General features: G+C 44.9%; 1 protein-coding gene across 1 annotated transcript in view; it reads left to right on the plus strand.

The window, feature by feature from the left end:
- The window catches only part of LOC103779949 (chromosome unknown open reading frame, human C20orf194), a gene marked incomplete at its 5' end in the record, with an annotated part of 20,659 nt that overhangs the window by 1,831 nt on the left and 5,144 nt on the right, over positions 1 to 13,684 (plus strand). Inside the window, 7 exons of the mRNA XM_008947595.1 lie at positions 1,208 to 1,296; positions 2,638 to 2,796; positions 4,408 to 4,533; positions 6,525 to 6,562; positions 11,372 to 11,507; positions 11,867 to 11,953; positions 13,476 to 13,582. Of these exons, the coding sequence (XP_008945843.1) occupies positions 1,208 to 1,296; positions 2,638 to 2,796; positions 4,408 to 4,533; positions 6,525 to 6,562; positions 11,372 to 11,507; positions 11,867 to 11,953; positions 13,476 to 13,582 (742 nt within the window). The remainder of the gene's footprint in view (positions 1 to 1,207; positions 1,297 to 2,637; positions 2,797 to 4,407; positions 4,534 to 6,524; positions 6,563 to 11,371; positions 11,508 to 11,866; positions 11,954 to 13,475; positions 13,583 to 13,684) is intronic.

Consider the following 13,684-nt stretch of genomic DNA (forward strand, 5'->3'; position numbering starts at 1 on the left):
TGTGGGCCCAGGTGGCCAATAAGCCCACCAGCATCCTGGCTTCTGGTGTGGCTAGCAGGAGTAGGGCAGGGATCGTCCCACCGGCCTGGGCACTGGGGAGGCTGCACCTCGAATCCTGGGGTCAGGTTTGGGACCCTCACTCCCAGAAGGACCTTGAGTGGCTGGAGCATGGCCAGAGAAAGGCAACAAAGCTGGGGAAGGGTCTAGAGCCCAAGTGTGGGGAGGAGCAGCTGAGGGAGCTGGGGGTGCTGAGCCTGGAGCAAAGGAGGCTCAGGGGAGACCTTCTGGCTCTGCACAGCTCCTGACAGGAGCCTGGAGCCAGGGGGGGGTCGGGCTCTGCTCCCAAGGAACAAGGGACAGGATAAGAGGAAACAGCCTCAGGTGGCCCCAGGAGAGGTTGAGGTTGCCCCTGAGGAACAATTTCTTGCCCTGGAGGGTTGCCCAGGGCTGTGCCAGGCTGCCCAGGGCAGTGGTGGAGTCCCCACCCCTGGAGGGGTTTCCAAGCCGTGGAGATGTGGGGTGAGGGACACGGGGCAGTGGGGACCTGGCAGTGCTGGGGGGAGGGTTGGACTCAATGATCTGAAACTTCTTCAGGCAGAATGATTCTATGATTCTGTAATGAAAACAGATTTGATGCTGAGAAGCCTTTGGTGTGTTAGTGCTGTTACTGTGCAGCCTCTGAAAATGCAGCTGTGCTGGAATGGATTTGGTGTGTTGCACACTCAGTTCAGTATCCAAAACCCAGAGCTGCTCTTTGTGTTTGACACTACCCACATAAACAATCACTTTTTGAACCATTTTGCCCAAATACTGTTCTCTGTGTTTGAATGCACCCTCCCCATCACAGGAAACAGCCTCTTTGCTGTCTGTTGCTGTGTTTTGTCTGATAGTTGCATTAATATTTACACTGCAGACCAGATTTGAATGTTAAAGGTTTTGATAATGCTGTTTGCTGTGTTCATTCATTATCCTTTCACTGTATTTGAGCTATGAAAATGAAGAGGAGAAAAATATTTCTAAAATCATGTGTAGCTGAGTAATTGTGGACAGAATTACAGTTCTGCACTTTCTTGCTGTGTCTGTGGTTAATGCCATTGAATTTTACATTCAGGTTTTATCAAGATAGAAGCCTTATGTGTGTGCACTTGTTGTAGCTCATGGCTAGTCTGCAGGTTGCCCATTTCTTCCCTTCTCCCTGTGTTTTTAGGTGGTCATCACCATTATAACTGGCCTTCCAGGATGCCGTTGCAGCGACCTGTGTGCTTTCCTTGTAACATTTAACAAGGAGCATGGAAGGTTTGTACACTTCTGGGTTCATAGTTCAAACCACTGGTTCTCCAAATCACCAAAGACCAGCTCATTGTGAAAGAAAGGAAACTATCAATATTTCACTTAATCTGTTTTGAATATCCCACTTTTGAATTTGCAAACTTGTCTGTTGTAAGAATGAAGTCAGTAAATATGATGAGGCACCTTGGAGTGCTTCAGTTCTCTTATTTCAGGCATCTCATTTAACAGTGTTGTGGCAGGTAGGTTTGCCCTCAGATTTTAACTATTTATACAAGAAAAATAGCACTGGTGATTTCTTTGTTGATAGCCCACATTAAGAACACCACAGGTATCTCTGTAGATCTAAAATGTGTGTCTGGAACTATCGCTGGTGCTACAACTAGTTCAGAATACCTGGGCTAAAGCCAAATGAATCCTGCCTTAAGCAAGGCTGGAAGTCATCACAGCTTGAAGGAAATGGGTGAAGAGCTTCTATTTACTGACTTGGGGTAGAGAGTCATTTTTCTTGGAGTAGTCTTCACTGACAGTCCTCCTGACAGCACTGCTCTGAATCTGACCTGCTCTCCATTCTGTGGTAGCAGGACGTGTGCAGGACAGGTGGGGTCACAACAACCCCCTGCAGTGCTCCAGGCTTGGGGCAGAGGGGCTGGAAACTGCCTGGCAGGAGAGGACCTGGGGAGGGTGGTCACCAGCCAGCTGAACATGAGCCAGTGTGTTGCCCAGGTGGCCAAGAAGGCCACCAGCATCATGGCCTGGATTAGCACTGGTGTGGCCAGCAGGTCTAGGGCAGGGATCATCCCCCTGGATTGGACACTGGGGAGGGCACCCCTCAAATTCTAGGGTCAGTTTTGGACCCCTCACTCCCAGAAGGACCTTGAGGGGCCGGAGCGTGGCCAGAGAAGGGCAACGGAGCTGCTGGGGAAGGGTCTAGAGGCCAAGTGTGGGGAGGAGCAGCTGAGGGAGCTGGGGGTGCTGAGCCTGGAGCAAAGGAGGCTCAGGGGAGACCTTCTGGCTCTGCACAGCTCCTGACAGGAGCCTGGAGCCAGGGGGGGGTTGGGCTCTGCTCCCAAGGGACAAGGGACAGGCCAAGAGGAAACAGCCTCAAATTGCCCCAGGGGAGGTCGAGGTTGGACCTGAGGAACAATTTCTTCCCCTGGGCCTGTGTGCCCATGTGCCCATGCTGGGAAGGACAGAAAGCTGAGTTAAACTCCTTTTCCCCATGAGCTGTGAGCGAAGTGGAACTTTAGCGCTCGTCCAGTTTGTTTTTAGTCTGTTGCTTCGAAATAAAAAGCAGCCAGGAGTGCTGTGTCATGGAAGGTGATCCTCCCCCCATGCTCTGCCCCTCAGGTGGGTGGTGTACCGTCAGACCATGGACAGCCCTGAGTGCTTCAGTGCCACCCACTTCCAGCGTTTCCTCTCCGGCGTGCTGGAGGCTCCGCAGCACCTCGGCGGCCGCCAGCCCCCCCAGGCCCAGGAGAAGAAGCGTCTCTTGGTGGTCCTGCAAGGGTAAATGCTTCAAACTCTTTCAACTGTTGCATACAAAGAGGGATTTTCTGTTCCTTTCCCGTGCCCAAGGCGTTTTTAAACGTTCCCATCACTCTGTAGTGGTTGTGTGTCTGTGCTGTCTCTGGGGGGACCTTCTCTTGCAGGCTTGCCCCCTGAAGGGGCCTACAGGAAAGACGAGCACCATCTTTTGAGCAGGGCCTGTTGTGACAGGACAAGGTGGGGTGGTTTAAAACTAAAAAAGGAGGTTTAGACTAGAGAGAAGGAAGACATTTTTGACACTGAGGGTGGTGAGCCCCTGGCCCAGGCTGCCCAGAGAGGTGGTCGCTGCCCCATCCCTGGCACCATCCCAGGTGAGGTTGGCCGGGGCTCTGAGCAACCTGCTCTAGTTGGGGATGTCCCTGCTCCCTGCAGGGGGTTGGACTAGATGGCCTTTAAATGTCCCTCCCAACCCAAACCATTCTGTGATTCTGACCTCTAAAACCAGCAGCAGACAGCAAGCTGTCAAAAATACACCCTTCACTTGATACCTCAGGCGATGCTGAAGCAGGACTGATTAACATGTTTCAGATAAACACCAGTTTTCTGGTGGAATAGAGATGAAGACTCCAATGCATGTCTGTTTGACATTTCCATCTCAAGTGCAGCATTTGAGAACTACCATGGTCTGCAGGATGTTTGCCCCCTCTGTTTCTGAGTCATCAGCAGGTACCATAAACTAGCTGGAGGGAAGTGCCACCCTAACCTGCCTGGAATGTTTTTGCTTCCCAGATGAGCCCACGTGTTCATCTTTCAGAGGGATATATCTGGAGCTTAGCATTTTCTTCATTATGCTCCATCCTCCTAGTGCTAAAAAACAAAACTATTTTTCCATGTTAGAGTCATAATTTTTTCCTTAAAGTTAGTAGGAGTGGTATAAAGTACAATGATGTGCAAAATAACTGATATTCCTGTAGCAGCACTGGCTTCAGGGATGGCTAATTATAGGTTCTCTGTTCTTTCTGTGTAGCTGAGTGTTGCTATAGACAACTTTAAAATAGCTGGAGTTCTTTAAATAATTCATGAACTTGATAACTGATGGTACAGCTTTGAGAGAAGATTGTAGCTGGCTGAGAAATAAACACCTGGAATAAAATCTGGGGTACACCTAAACTTTGCTATCATGCTGAAGTGTAATGCAGCAGTGGCTGGAGCACTGATTAAAAATGGACATGTTAATTATAGAAATAATCTTAAATTGGAATGCTGATAAGTGAGAGGTGTTGCTTTTTCAGTTCTTTTTTGACTGGAATCACACATGGTGTTTAATATTCTTGGCTGTGGGCATTAACAGGCTTGTATTAAATCATTAATTCAATTTGGTGCTTCCTGAAAGCTTTTTCAGTTGTTCAGCACAAAGTTTCTACTGCTGTTCTCTGTAGCTGTCAGTCATTTATTTCCCCACTTGCAGTCAGCTGTATTTGTCTGGATTTGCCAGGTTTTGAACTTTTTTATAACTATTTTGGAAGGCTTCTTTAGAAATCTAACCTTCCTGCAAGCAACTGATTTCTTAGTATATGTTGAAACGTGTCATTCTGTGTCTCTGAAACCAGATTTCATTTTGTTTTCTTACAGGTACACTGATGTTATTGATGTGGTACAAGCTCTGCAGACTCATCCTGACCCAGATGTGAAGTCATCTTTCATCATTGGAGCAGTGAATACTTGTGTAGAGCCTCTGAGTTGCTATATGGAACACAGGTATACTTTTAGATATATTTTTTTACAGGTTTGAAAGTAGATATGTAAGTTTATGAGATCCCTTTTGTAATGATTAGAGATATATGATGGTTAAATGCCACTGAACTGTCTTAAATCTCATAAAACTGTGAGGTAATCCATCTTAGGTGATCTCTGAAGTGCTGTTTGGTTTATAATGACAACACTTGGTTTCCACTAGGTGTATAATTCTATATACTATTAATAAAAATTTAAATTGTGGAAGAATAATCAAAGGTTGTCATTAGTATGTTGCTTAAATATGTATAGTCTGGCACAGGACTTCGTAAAATCTGCACAGTCAACTGTCCTGTCATGTGTGTGCTTTTAAAATCACTCTTTTTCTTACCATCTTTTTGTGAGCGTGCCAAAAAACTGAGACTCTCAGTTTGAATTATTGATTGTGTCAGTAGTTTGGGATTTTAAATCTGTAAAATCTTCATATATGGAACTGATGGGAAGCAGTCCTAAATTCAGTGGAAGAGAACGACAAAGCACGGAAGCCAAAGCACTGCAAGCATGAAAATCTGATATCCTGGGTTACTGCAGAGGCAGGGTGGGGAGGAAATGGCAGCAAAGCCAAGTCCCTGACATTTTAGAATAGTGTGGTCTGGTTGCTGTTACACAGCTTCAGACTTTCCACACATCACCAAACGTGGAACTGATTTCATAGACCTACCTGTAAAACTGCAAGACTGAAATATGGCAGTTGCACTTTGCAGCTGATTTGATAGAAGTACCTTAGAGCAGCTGCAGTTTTCAGAGTTCTTAGCATTTGCTGGTGATAAAACTCTGTGCAGCACAGCTGAGAGGGGAGCTGCCCAATTGTTTTATAGTCCTTAAACTTCCTTGCTGTTTTTAACACACTGCCCAACACACTTCTTGTGTTTAGTCAATAAATAGACATGACCTTACTGCTTCTTTTTGTCTCTGTGACAAAAAGTGCCAATAAATAATAAAGACTGCATAAAATATTAGTGAATTGATGCTGAAGTGCTGTTTTAATTTGTTTTTTCCATAATTATAGGCAAGACAAGCTCCATTCCTGGGTTGTGGGGTTTTTTTAGGGTGTTACTGGTCGTGGTGCTGAGCAGTATCTATAGCAGCAGTAGCCTGCAGTGCTTTGACTGACATTGTTTTGCTCCTGAAGTGGAGCAGCAATTGAAGGAAGAGGCTTAGCCTGTGCTGTAGACTATTTGTGTCTTGCTTTGAAGTTTTGGCTGATAAGAATTTGCTGAGTAGCCACGTAGTGCCAGTGACAGATCTTTCAGTTGGGCAGCTGTGGAGATCTCACTGTGCAAATCAAGGAGAGTGATTTTTAGTGTCTGACTTGAAACTTGCAGTCAAGAAAATCCCAACCCTTTCCTGTCTCAAAGATGGTTGCTGGTGAGGTGTAGTCTCAAATGAAGCTCTTCCCCATGCTGAATAGTAAGCCAGGGCAGGGGAGAGGTGGTTCAAGGGCAACAGATAAAGTGCTATCTTTACCCTGGAGCTTTTTTTAATTGTCCCTTGTCTGACACAGTACCAGAAATTGGTACGACATGTACAGAGAGCATTATGTGCATTCAGTCTTGCCATGAGGAGCTCCTGCTGTGTTTGGAAGGCACAATTCTTTATGGCAAGCTTAAAATTCCTATTGTTTAACTAGGAATTCAAGTAACATTGAAGCCTTTCTGATTTTCTAGCATACAGGGTAGATTGTGTGGTAGGAATTAGCTCTTAAATATGTTAAAGCATTAAAACCACCTACAAAACTAATTTTTTTGGGAGAACTCCTGAAAGACATAACATATAAACCCTAACATTTTGTGATTCTGTGATATAAGGCTATTCCAGTTACACTGGCTGATGAAAGGAAACATGACAATTGATTGCATAGTAAGACTCTAGCTGTCAGTGTCCAAATGAATGTAAATGCTTTCCTTAAATAATAATATCCATTCTTGATATACAAACTTCTGGGTTTCTTTTAGGCTTCTTTTTCCCAAGTTCTTGGACCAGTGCTCACAAGGTATGTGTCACTTTTCTTGTGGAAAATGTGGAAGTGGAGTTCCCCTTTCTGCTACTTTAGAAAGGGAAAAATGAGCTGGGTACCTCGTTCCTTGGTTAAGTTTCAAGAGCAGAAGCAAACTCAGCTCTGGCACCTTCTCAGTTGCTTTTAACAGTTGTATAGCAGATTTACAGCATTCAGACCAGTACATGTGGTGTGTGTCTATATGTGAGAACAGATCTCTCCAGTCAGATAATCTTTATTTTAAGCTCAGTCTGAAATTGGGTAGACCAGGGAATGACAGCTGAGATTTTTAAGCTGCTGTCAGACCACAGTTACTGCACCATGACTTCCTGATCTTACATTCATGTCTTCCCAAGTGAACTGCAGGATCCTTAGTTTTTGTGTTTGCATTTAAAAGCAGTTGTCAGAGCAGGCTACTGCCCTCTTCTTGTGGCCATTCATACTCCCCAGAGCTCTGTGTTGCTGCCAGAATTTTGCCACCTCTTATTCACGTGCTGAGGGAGCCCCTCAGAAGAAGCTGGAAAATATATAGGTGCTATTATAAAAATCAGTATTTTATTCTTGTTTGGGGGATTATGTTGGTGCTACAAATTGGGGAACTGACCAATAAATAACTAGCATGATGAAAGCCATGGGTGGAATGTAAGAAAGCAGGAGGATGTTGAGTTGGGAGTAGAGGAAAGTATCACTAACTACTGAGAAGTTAAAAGTGCAAGCTTGCCTTTGGGTTTTATTACAGAGTAATAAAAAAATCTCTTTTCTATCAGTTGTCCAGACCTGATTGGGTTAGAATTGGTCATTGTCCAAGGAGGAACTAGAAAATGCTTAGGACAAGCATAGCTAATCTTCCTCTGGTCCAGGCACTGAAAGAAAGAGAAATACCAGAGGTCAGGGGAACCTTCTTCCAGCAGTGAGTGATCTCTGCATGGTGCAAGGTTTTGTCATCTAGTTTTCAGCTACACAATGTGACATGAGATAGTCTGGAGGTCTGTTCCTGTAAAGCAAATGGTTTCACAGGAATAGGGGCAATTTTAGTGTGAAAAGTTTTCAGAGGAAAAGTATGCTTTGGACTGAGATGTGGTGCTCTCTTCAACTTGCAGACAAACACAGAACTGTATCATGTTTATAGCAGAGAATTGACTTCTGCAGAATTAAGAATTCATTTCTGGTGCAATAGCAATATTGAGTATCATGGCCTAGAGTCACAGAATCTTTTAGTTTGGAGGAGACCTTCAAGATCATCAAGCCAAACCATTCCCCCATCCCTGCCAGGTCCCCACTGCCCCGTGTCCCTCACCCCACATCTCCACAGCCTGGAAACCCCTCCAGGGGTGGGGACTCCACCACTGCCCTGGGCAGCCTGGCACAGGCCTGGACAACCCTTTTGAGGAAGAAACCTTTTCATTAGACTTTTGGGGGGTTACTTTGTCAAGACCACAATCTTCCAAATTTTGGCAGTGAGCAGGGTTAGCCTTTTGTTGCTGCTTTATAGGTCTCTTCTCTTGTGTGGCTTTCTCTGTCCATAAACCTGTAGCAACATGACATCATTTTGCATGAGTGACACTTCATGTTTGAGGACTACAGGAAGACCACAAGACTACAGAAACAGATGAGGACCAGGGAGAACTGGGAAAGCCTTGACTGGAGTGCCCAGTGTTACCAGTTTTTCTTCACCTCTCCCTTGCATATTAGCTGAAACTTTTCAAACGAGTCTTGCCCCCATCTATATACTCTTAAGTTCCTTTTCCAAATATACTTTTTTGGAAATCTCTTCCCTGCACAGAGGCTGTAAGATGACACATTCCTAGTCTAAGGGCACATTGGCAGCTCTTGTGTTGTGCATGAGGTTGTTTCACAGATGAAGACATCACCATTGTTAAATGTGCCCATTGTACGTTCCGGAGCAAAGAGGATCCATTATTTCCATAAAGAATACATATTTTTTAATCTATCCCTCCTGTTTCTTTACTGCCTCTATTGAACATGCTATTCCCCAGGCAGTAAAGATTCCTTTTTTTCTTTAGATGAGTGTTTAAGTAAGGAATTGAACAAAACTGGGTGGTCTTCAAAATGCAGCAGAAACGGAGATGGGGGTGACAATTTAAATAGAAAAGGTCACAATTATTTGTTACTAAAGCTCTGTAGGCATCTTCCAGCTCTCAGAAAGCTGCTTTTCTTCTGGATTACACTACCTGTGGGTCAGTTCAGTATTGTGGCCTGTTGCCTGCTAACCCAGGGCACGTTTTTGGGGGCTGCTGGCACCTACAGGGGTTAGGGGTAGGTGTGGGCAGAGCCAGAGCAGGTTGCCCAGACTCTGAGCAGGCTCCTGTGGTTTCCAGGGTTGTGTGGGAGATTACAGGCAGGACTGACAGCTAGTGCCCAAAAGCTGTTCCCCCTAGACAAGAGCAAATGAAGCAGAGATTGATGGAGAAAAAGAGTATGGCTGATGAGCATGAAGCTTCTCCTTTGCTAGATATTTTTATTCCTTGAACCTTCATCCTGATTTTTAAGCTTTGCCAGCTCAGTCCTTGCCAATCACCTCTTCTCTCCAGGGCACAGAGCTCCTAACGAGCGTGTGCCTCGTAGCATTGATGTTGTACAGCCCTTTTATTGTTCTGTGCCAGCTTCCCAGAAAGTACAACTATGTTTTTAATTAAACTTGACTTTTAAATTAATAGCAAGTTTGGGGATATGCAGGAAAAAACCCCACTGAGCGTAGCACGCTGGCTGCTTGTTGATTAGCTTATTCATACTTTGCATCTTAATTGCATGATCTGCTTAATAATTTCAAGAATGCAGTGTGACTTAAATTTCTAAGTGTGGTTGAGGTTGTCCCCTCCCCATCCCACCTCTCTCAAGAGCAACTGTGTGTTGGAGAAGAGTTGGATGTTTGTGAAATGGGAGTGGAAACTTCTATGGGAGATTTAACCAAAAAAAAAAAAAAAACAAGATAAATATTAATGATGAAAAATTGTGGTGTAATGGAAGCACCCCAAAAACATTTGGTGTAGAAATTTCTGTGTAAAGAAGCCTCTGCAAGGATTAGTGGACTTCAGTTATTTCTGCCAAGATGAGGAGTAACTGTAGGCAGCAGGTCATGGTGAGAGCTTCATTATGAGTTCTGCTTCAAATAGTGATGAGCTGGGGGGAAGGAGATGCAGCCTGGTTCAGTTGTTCATGGGTGTTTGGCAGATTAATATTCTCACACTCTACCTGTAGTTACAAGAAAGTGTCTGAACTGGGCTGCACACCTTGAGCAAAGAGCATTAATGGCACATCCTGGATCATCCCGAGCTCCTAGGCAGTCCCAGGGGCTCAGCACTGCAGTCTCTGAGGAACTGAGTAACCATTTCTTTTGAAATTGGTGGCACTAGGTGCAAGGTGAAGGGATGCTGCTGAGTCTGAAAAAAGAATTGTTCTTCTGGTGATACAGCTGAGTCTTCTGGGGAGCTGGGGGCTCAGGACAGATAGTTATCACAGAATCCCAGCATGGTGGGGTTGGAGGGGACCTCTGGAGATCATCTCATCCACCCCCCTGCTCCAGCAGCTCACCCCCAGCAGGGTGCCCAGGGTCACAGCCAGGAGGGTTTGGGATCTCTCCAGAGCAGGAGACTCCACAGCCTCTCTGGGCAGCTGCTCCAGGCTCCAACACCCTCACCCCAAAGAAGTTTCTCCTCCTGCTCAGGTGGCACCTCCTGGGTTCCAGTTGGTGCCCGTTGCCCCTTGGCCTGGGGCTGGGCACCACTGAGCAGAGTCTGGCCCCAGCCTCTTGCCCCCCGGGGCCCTTGAGCTCTTGCTCAGCACTGCTCAGATCCCCTCTGAGGCTTCTCTTCTCCAGCTCAGCAGCCCCAGGGCCCTCAGCTTTTCCTTGTCAGTGAGAGCTTCAGCCTCCTCCTCCTCATCCTCATAGCCTATTGTTTTTCTGTGTTATCTTTTTTTGATGCCTTGTGAGTTCAGCCATGCTGTCTCAATACCATTTTGGGATCTGTCTTTAGAAACAGAGACAACAAATCCCAAACCAAATCCTTCTCTTGTTTTTGGAAGCAGCAATTGTCAGGGTCCAAAATACTGATGTTTAGCTCTTTAGGCAATCTTTCTACACAATCACTCTGCCAAGAAGCTTTAAATCTTAGTATTTTTTGTTAAGCCAGTCCCTCTCAAATTGTTTCTCATCTGAATCTATTCCATTCTAATTAATGGATTCTTTTGATTGGGTCTAAATTACTTCTGCTACATGGCCTAATTAGTAGAAAAATGTCTTGAGCTGGTGTAGCTGTGTTTTGGCAAAGCAAACCTTCCTCTTTAGTTGAGTCATCTTCCATGACTGGCATCCTACTGATAGGCTCATGGTTTTGAGTTTGGGGTTTTTTTTTAAAGAGTGCTTTCCCTGAATCACAAGAACCCACAGATTGCACCATCCTTCCTCTTAGTCATTCCAGTGACTGCAGAGGGTTGTCTCCTTCAGGAGGTCTCTGGGTTTGGGCAGAACAGGTTTACGAGCTGGCTGGCCTCTAGATGCAGTTGCAAAATCCATAAGTCCTGATAATTCTGTGTGTAGTTATTCCACAGTGCTCATGTGTGAAGTTAGGTGGGAATCTGGGTTTTTGCTGGGCTGGCAAGAGATGAAAAGTTCCTTGCTTGTTTGGTTTTCTTGGGGTTTTTGAGGGGTTTGGGTGTTTTTCTTGTTTTCTTTAGTAACATCACTGTAGTGAGACAGGAGGAAAATAAGAATGGCTGTTGTATTACTTAATTATTTCTTAGTCACTGTTGCATACCAGTAAACAATCCTCTGATTTCCTTACCCAGGACTGGTGAGCAACGTGGTTTTCACAAGCCATGCTACAGAGCAGAAGCATCCACTCCTCCTGCAACTGCAGGGCCTCATCCGAGCAGCCAACCCTGCAGTGTCCTTCATCTTGGCAGAAAATGGAGTTGTGAGGAGGTAACCTTCATCCCTGGCCACCACGTGTCACCTGGGGCAGCAGACAGGACAGGGCCCTTAGCAGCTGGGAATTTCTTGGTTTGTTCTGGGAACTTATGCAAAGGAGATGCAGATTTTTTTTTTTCTTAATTGCTTCTCATGCAAAAAGCATCTTCCCTTTTATGACCAGATAAATACAGGGATTAGGAAATGTATAGTTTTGTTTGCACAGTATGACTTAGTCTTGCTGTCATGATAAGGGAAAAATACTCTCAGTTTTACTGTGACTAACACATTCTGCTTTATGTAAGCAGCATACAGATAGTGGTCATTTTATTGAACCTATAAAATTAAAAATCTTCATCTTTCTCTCTTTATAGGAATGAGGATATTGAATTAATTCTCTCAGAAAGCAGCTTTTCAAATCCACAGATGATGAGAGCTCGATATTTAATGTATCCTGGCTGGCAAGTATCTAGACTGAGAAGTATTAAAGCTATTTTTCTAATTAACTTGAAGATTAAAAATTCTCACTAACTGAATTTATATATTTTTTTTTTTTTTCCAAGACTACTCATTTGGAACAGACAATAGCTTTGTAAATCATTTTTAAAAGCAAGCTGATGAGTATTCTTAGTAGATACATGATCACTGTCCTTTTATGGGGAGAAGGATCCTTTCTGGTCACCACTTAAATCAATGGCAAGATTACTGTTGCTGTTGAGAAGAATAGAGAAGAACCCTCTGGGAATAAACTGGGAAGGGTTGGGGTGGGTGAGGTCAATCATGACTAGAGTAATTTCATTCTGACAGCTCTTCAGCCTTACTGGAATGAGCTCGCTGTGTCAGCCTAGCTATTAGCAGAACAATTATTCCTAAACCCCAGCAGCCTTACTGACAGTCTTGGCAGAGGCCAAGGGCACAGTAATGCATGGTACCAAGGTTTCCACTTATGCTGAGTGCTGCTTTTCATGCTTCAGGGTCCTTTGCACATCTTGTTGCAGTTCTCTCTGCTGCACCTATTTGGCAGAAAATACAGAGCTGTCAGACATCAGAACTCCTGCCTGACTGTTTCCACCTTCAGTCTGTAGTGGTGGAAGCTTGATTTGTTTACCAGAGCTTGCCAGTGCTGTTTGTATGTGTATCTTTTTTTATTCAGAATTCTGTGCTGGATGTAAGTAGGGCTCCTAAAGTAAACAGGCACAAAGCTTGGGATGCCAGAGCTGCTTGTGGATTTCGTGGAGCCAAAGAGAGAGAAGGGAAAAGCAGGAGAAGAAACTATTTAAAATTTCTGGACAAAGATAGTATGTAAGAATAGTGTGTAGATAGCATGGAAGAAAAAATGGTCCAGCAGGAAGAGTATCACAGAATGGTTTGGGTTGGAAGGGACCTTAAAGATCATCCAGTTCCAACCCCCTGCCATGGGCAGGGACACCTCCCACTGGACCAGGTTGCTCAAAGCTTCATCCAGCCTGACCTTGAACACACCCATAGTTGGAGCACCCACAACTTCCCTGGGCAACCTGTGCCAGGGTCTCACCACCCTCACTGAAGACTTTCTTCCTTACATTCAATCTAAATCTCCCCTCTTCCAGTTTGAAGCCATTCCCCCTTGTCCTATCACCACCAAGCCCTTGTAAAAAGTCCCTCCTCAGCTTTCTTGTAGGCCCCCTTCAGATACTGGGACACTGCCAGAAGGTCTCCCTGGAGCCTTCTCTTCTCCAGGCTGAACAGCTCCAACTCTCTGAGCCTGGATGAGTTGAGTTCATCTCATTTTTGATCCTCAGCTCATCTTTGTGGCCCTCCTCAGAAGGCTTTGAACAACCTCATACTGATAATACCACATTTTTATCAATTCCTTAAAAGACCAAGCTTTCTCCTTACTTATGATGGAATAATAGATGGACCTTTGAAGCAGTTTGTTAGAAAAGCACAAGCACGTGTCCTTTGCTGTCTGTTGAAGGGGTGTGTGTGTGTTTTTGTCTTCAGGTATGAAGGGAAATACAGAGCTGGGTCTGTCTTCCCTCCCATGGTTCAGATCTGCGTGTGGTTTAATCGCCCGCTGGAGAAAACACGATTTGTCACCAAGTGCAAAGGTACAAAGGAACTTTGACTGACTTGATTGAAATCCAAGTCTGAAAAGCTGAGGAGTAGAGGGGAAGGAAGGCACTGACGTAGCACGTGTATTTAATTCCTTC

The sequence above is a fragment of the Merops nubicus genome, unplaced genomic scaffold, assembly GCF_000691845.1.
Source record: "Merops nubicus isolate BGI_N331 unplaced genomic scaffold, ASM69184v1 scaffold2449, whole genome shotgun sequence".
Lineage (NCBI taxonomy): Eukaryota > Metazoa > Chordata > Aves > Coraciiformes > Meropidae > Merops > Merops nubicus.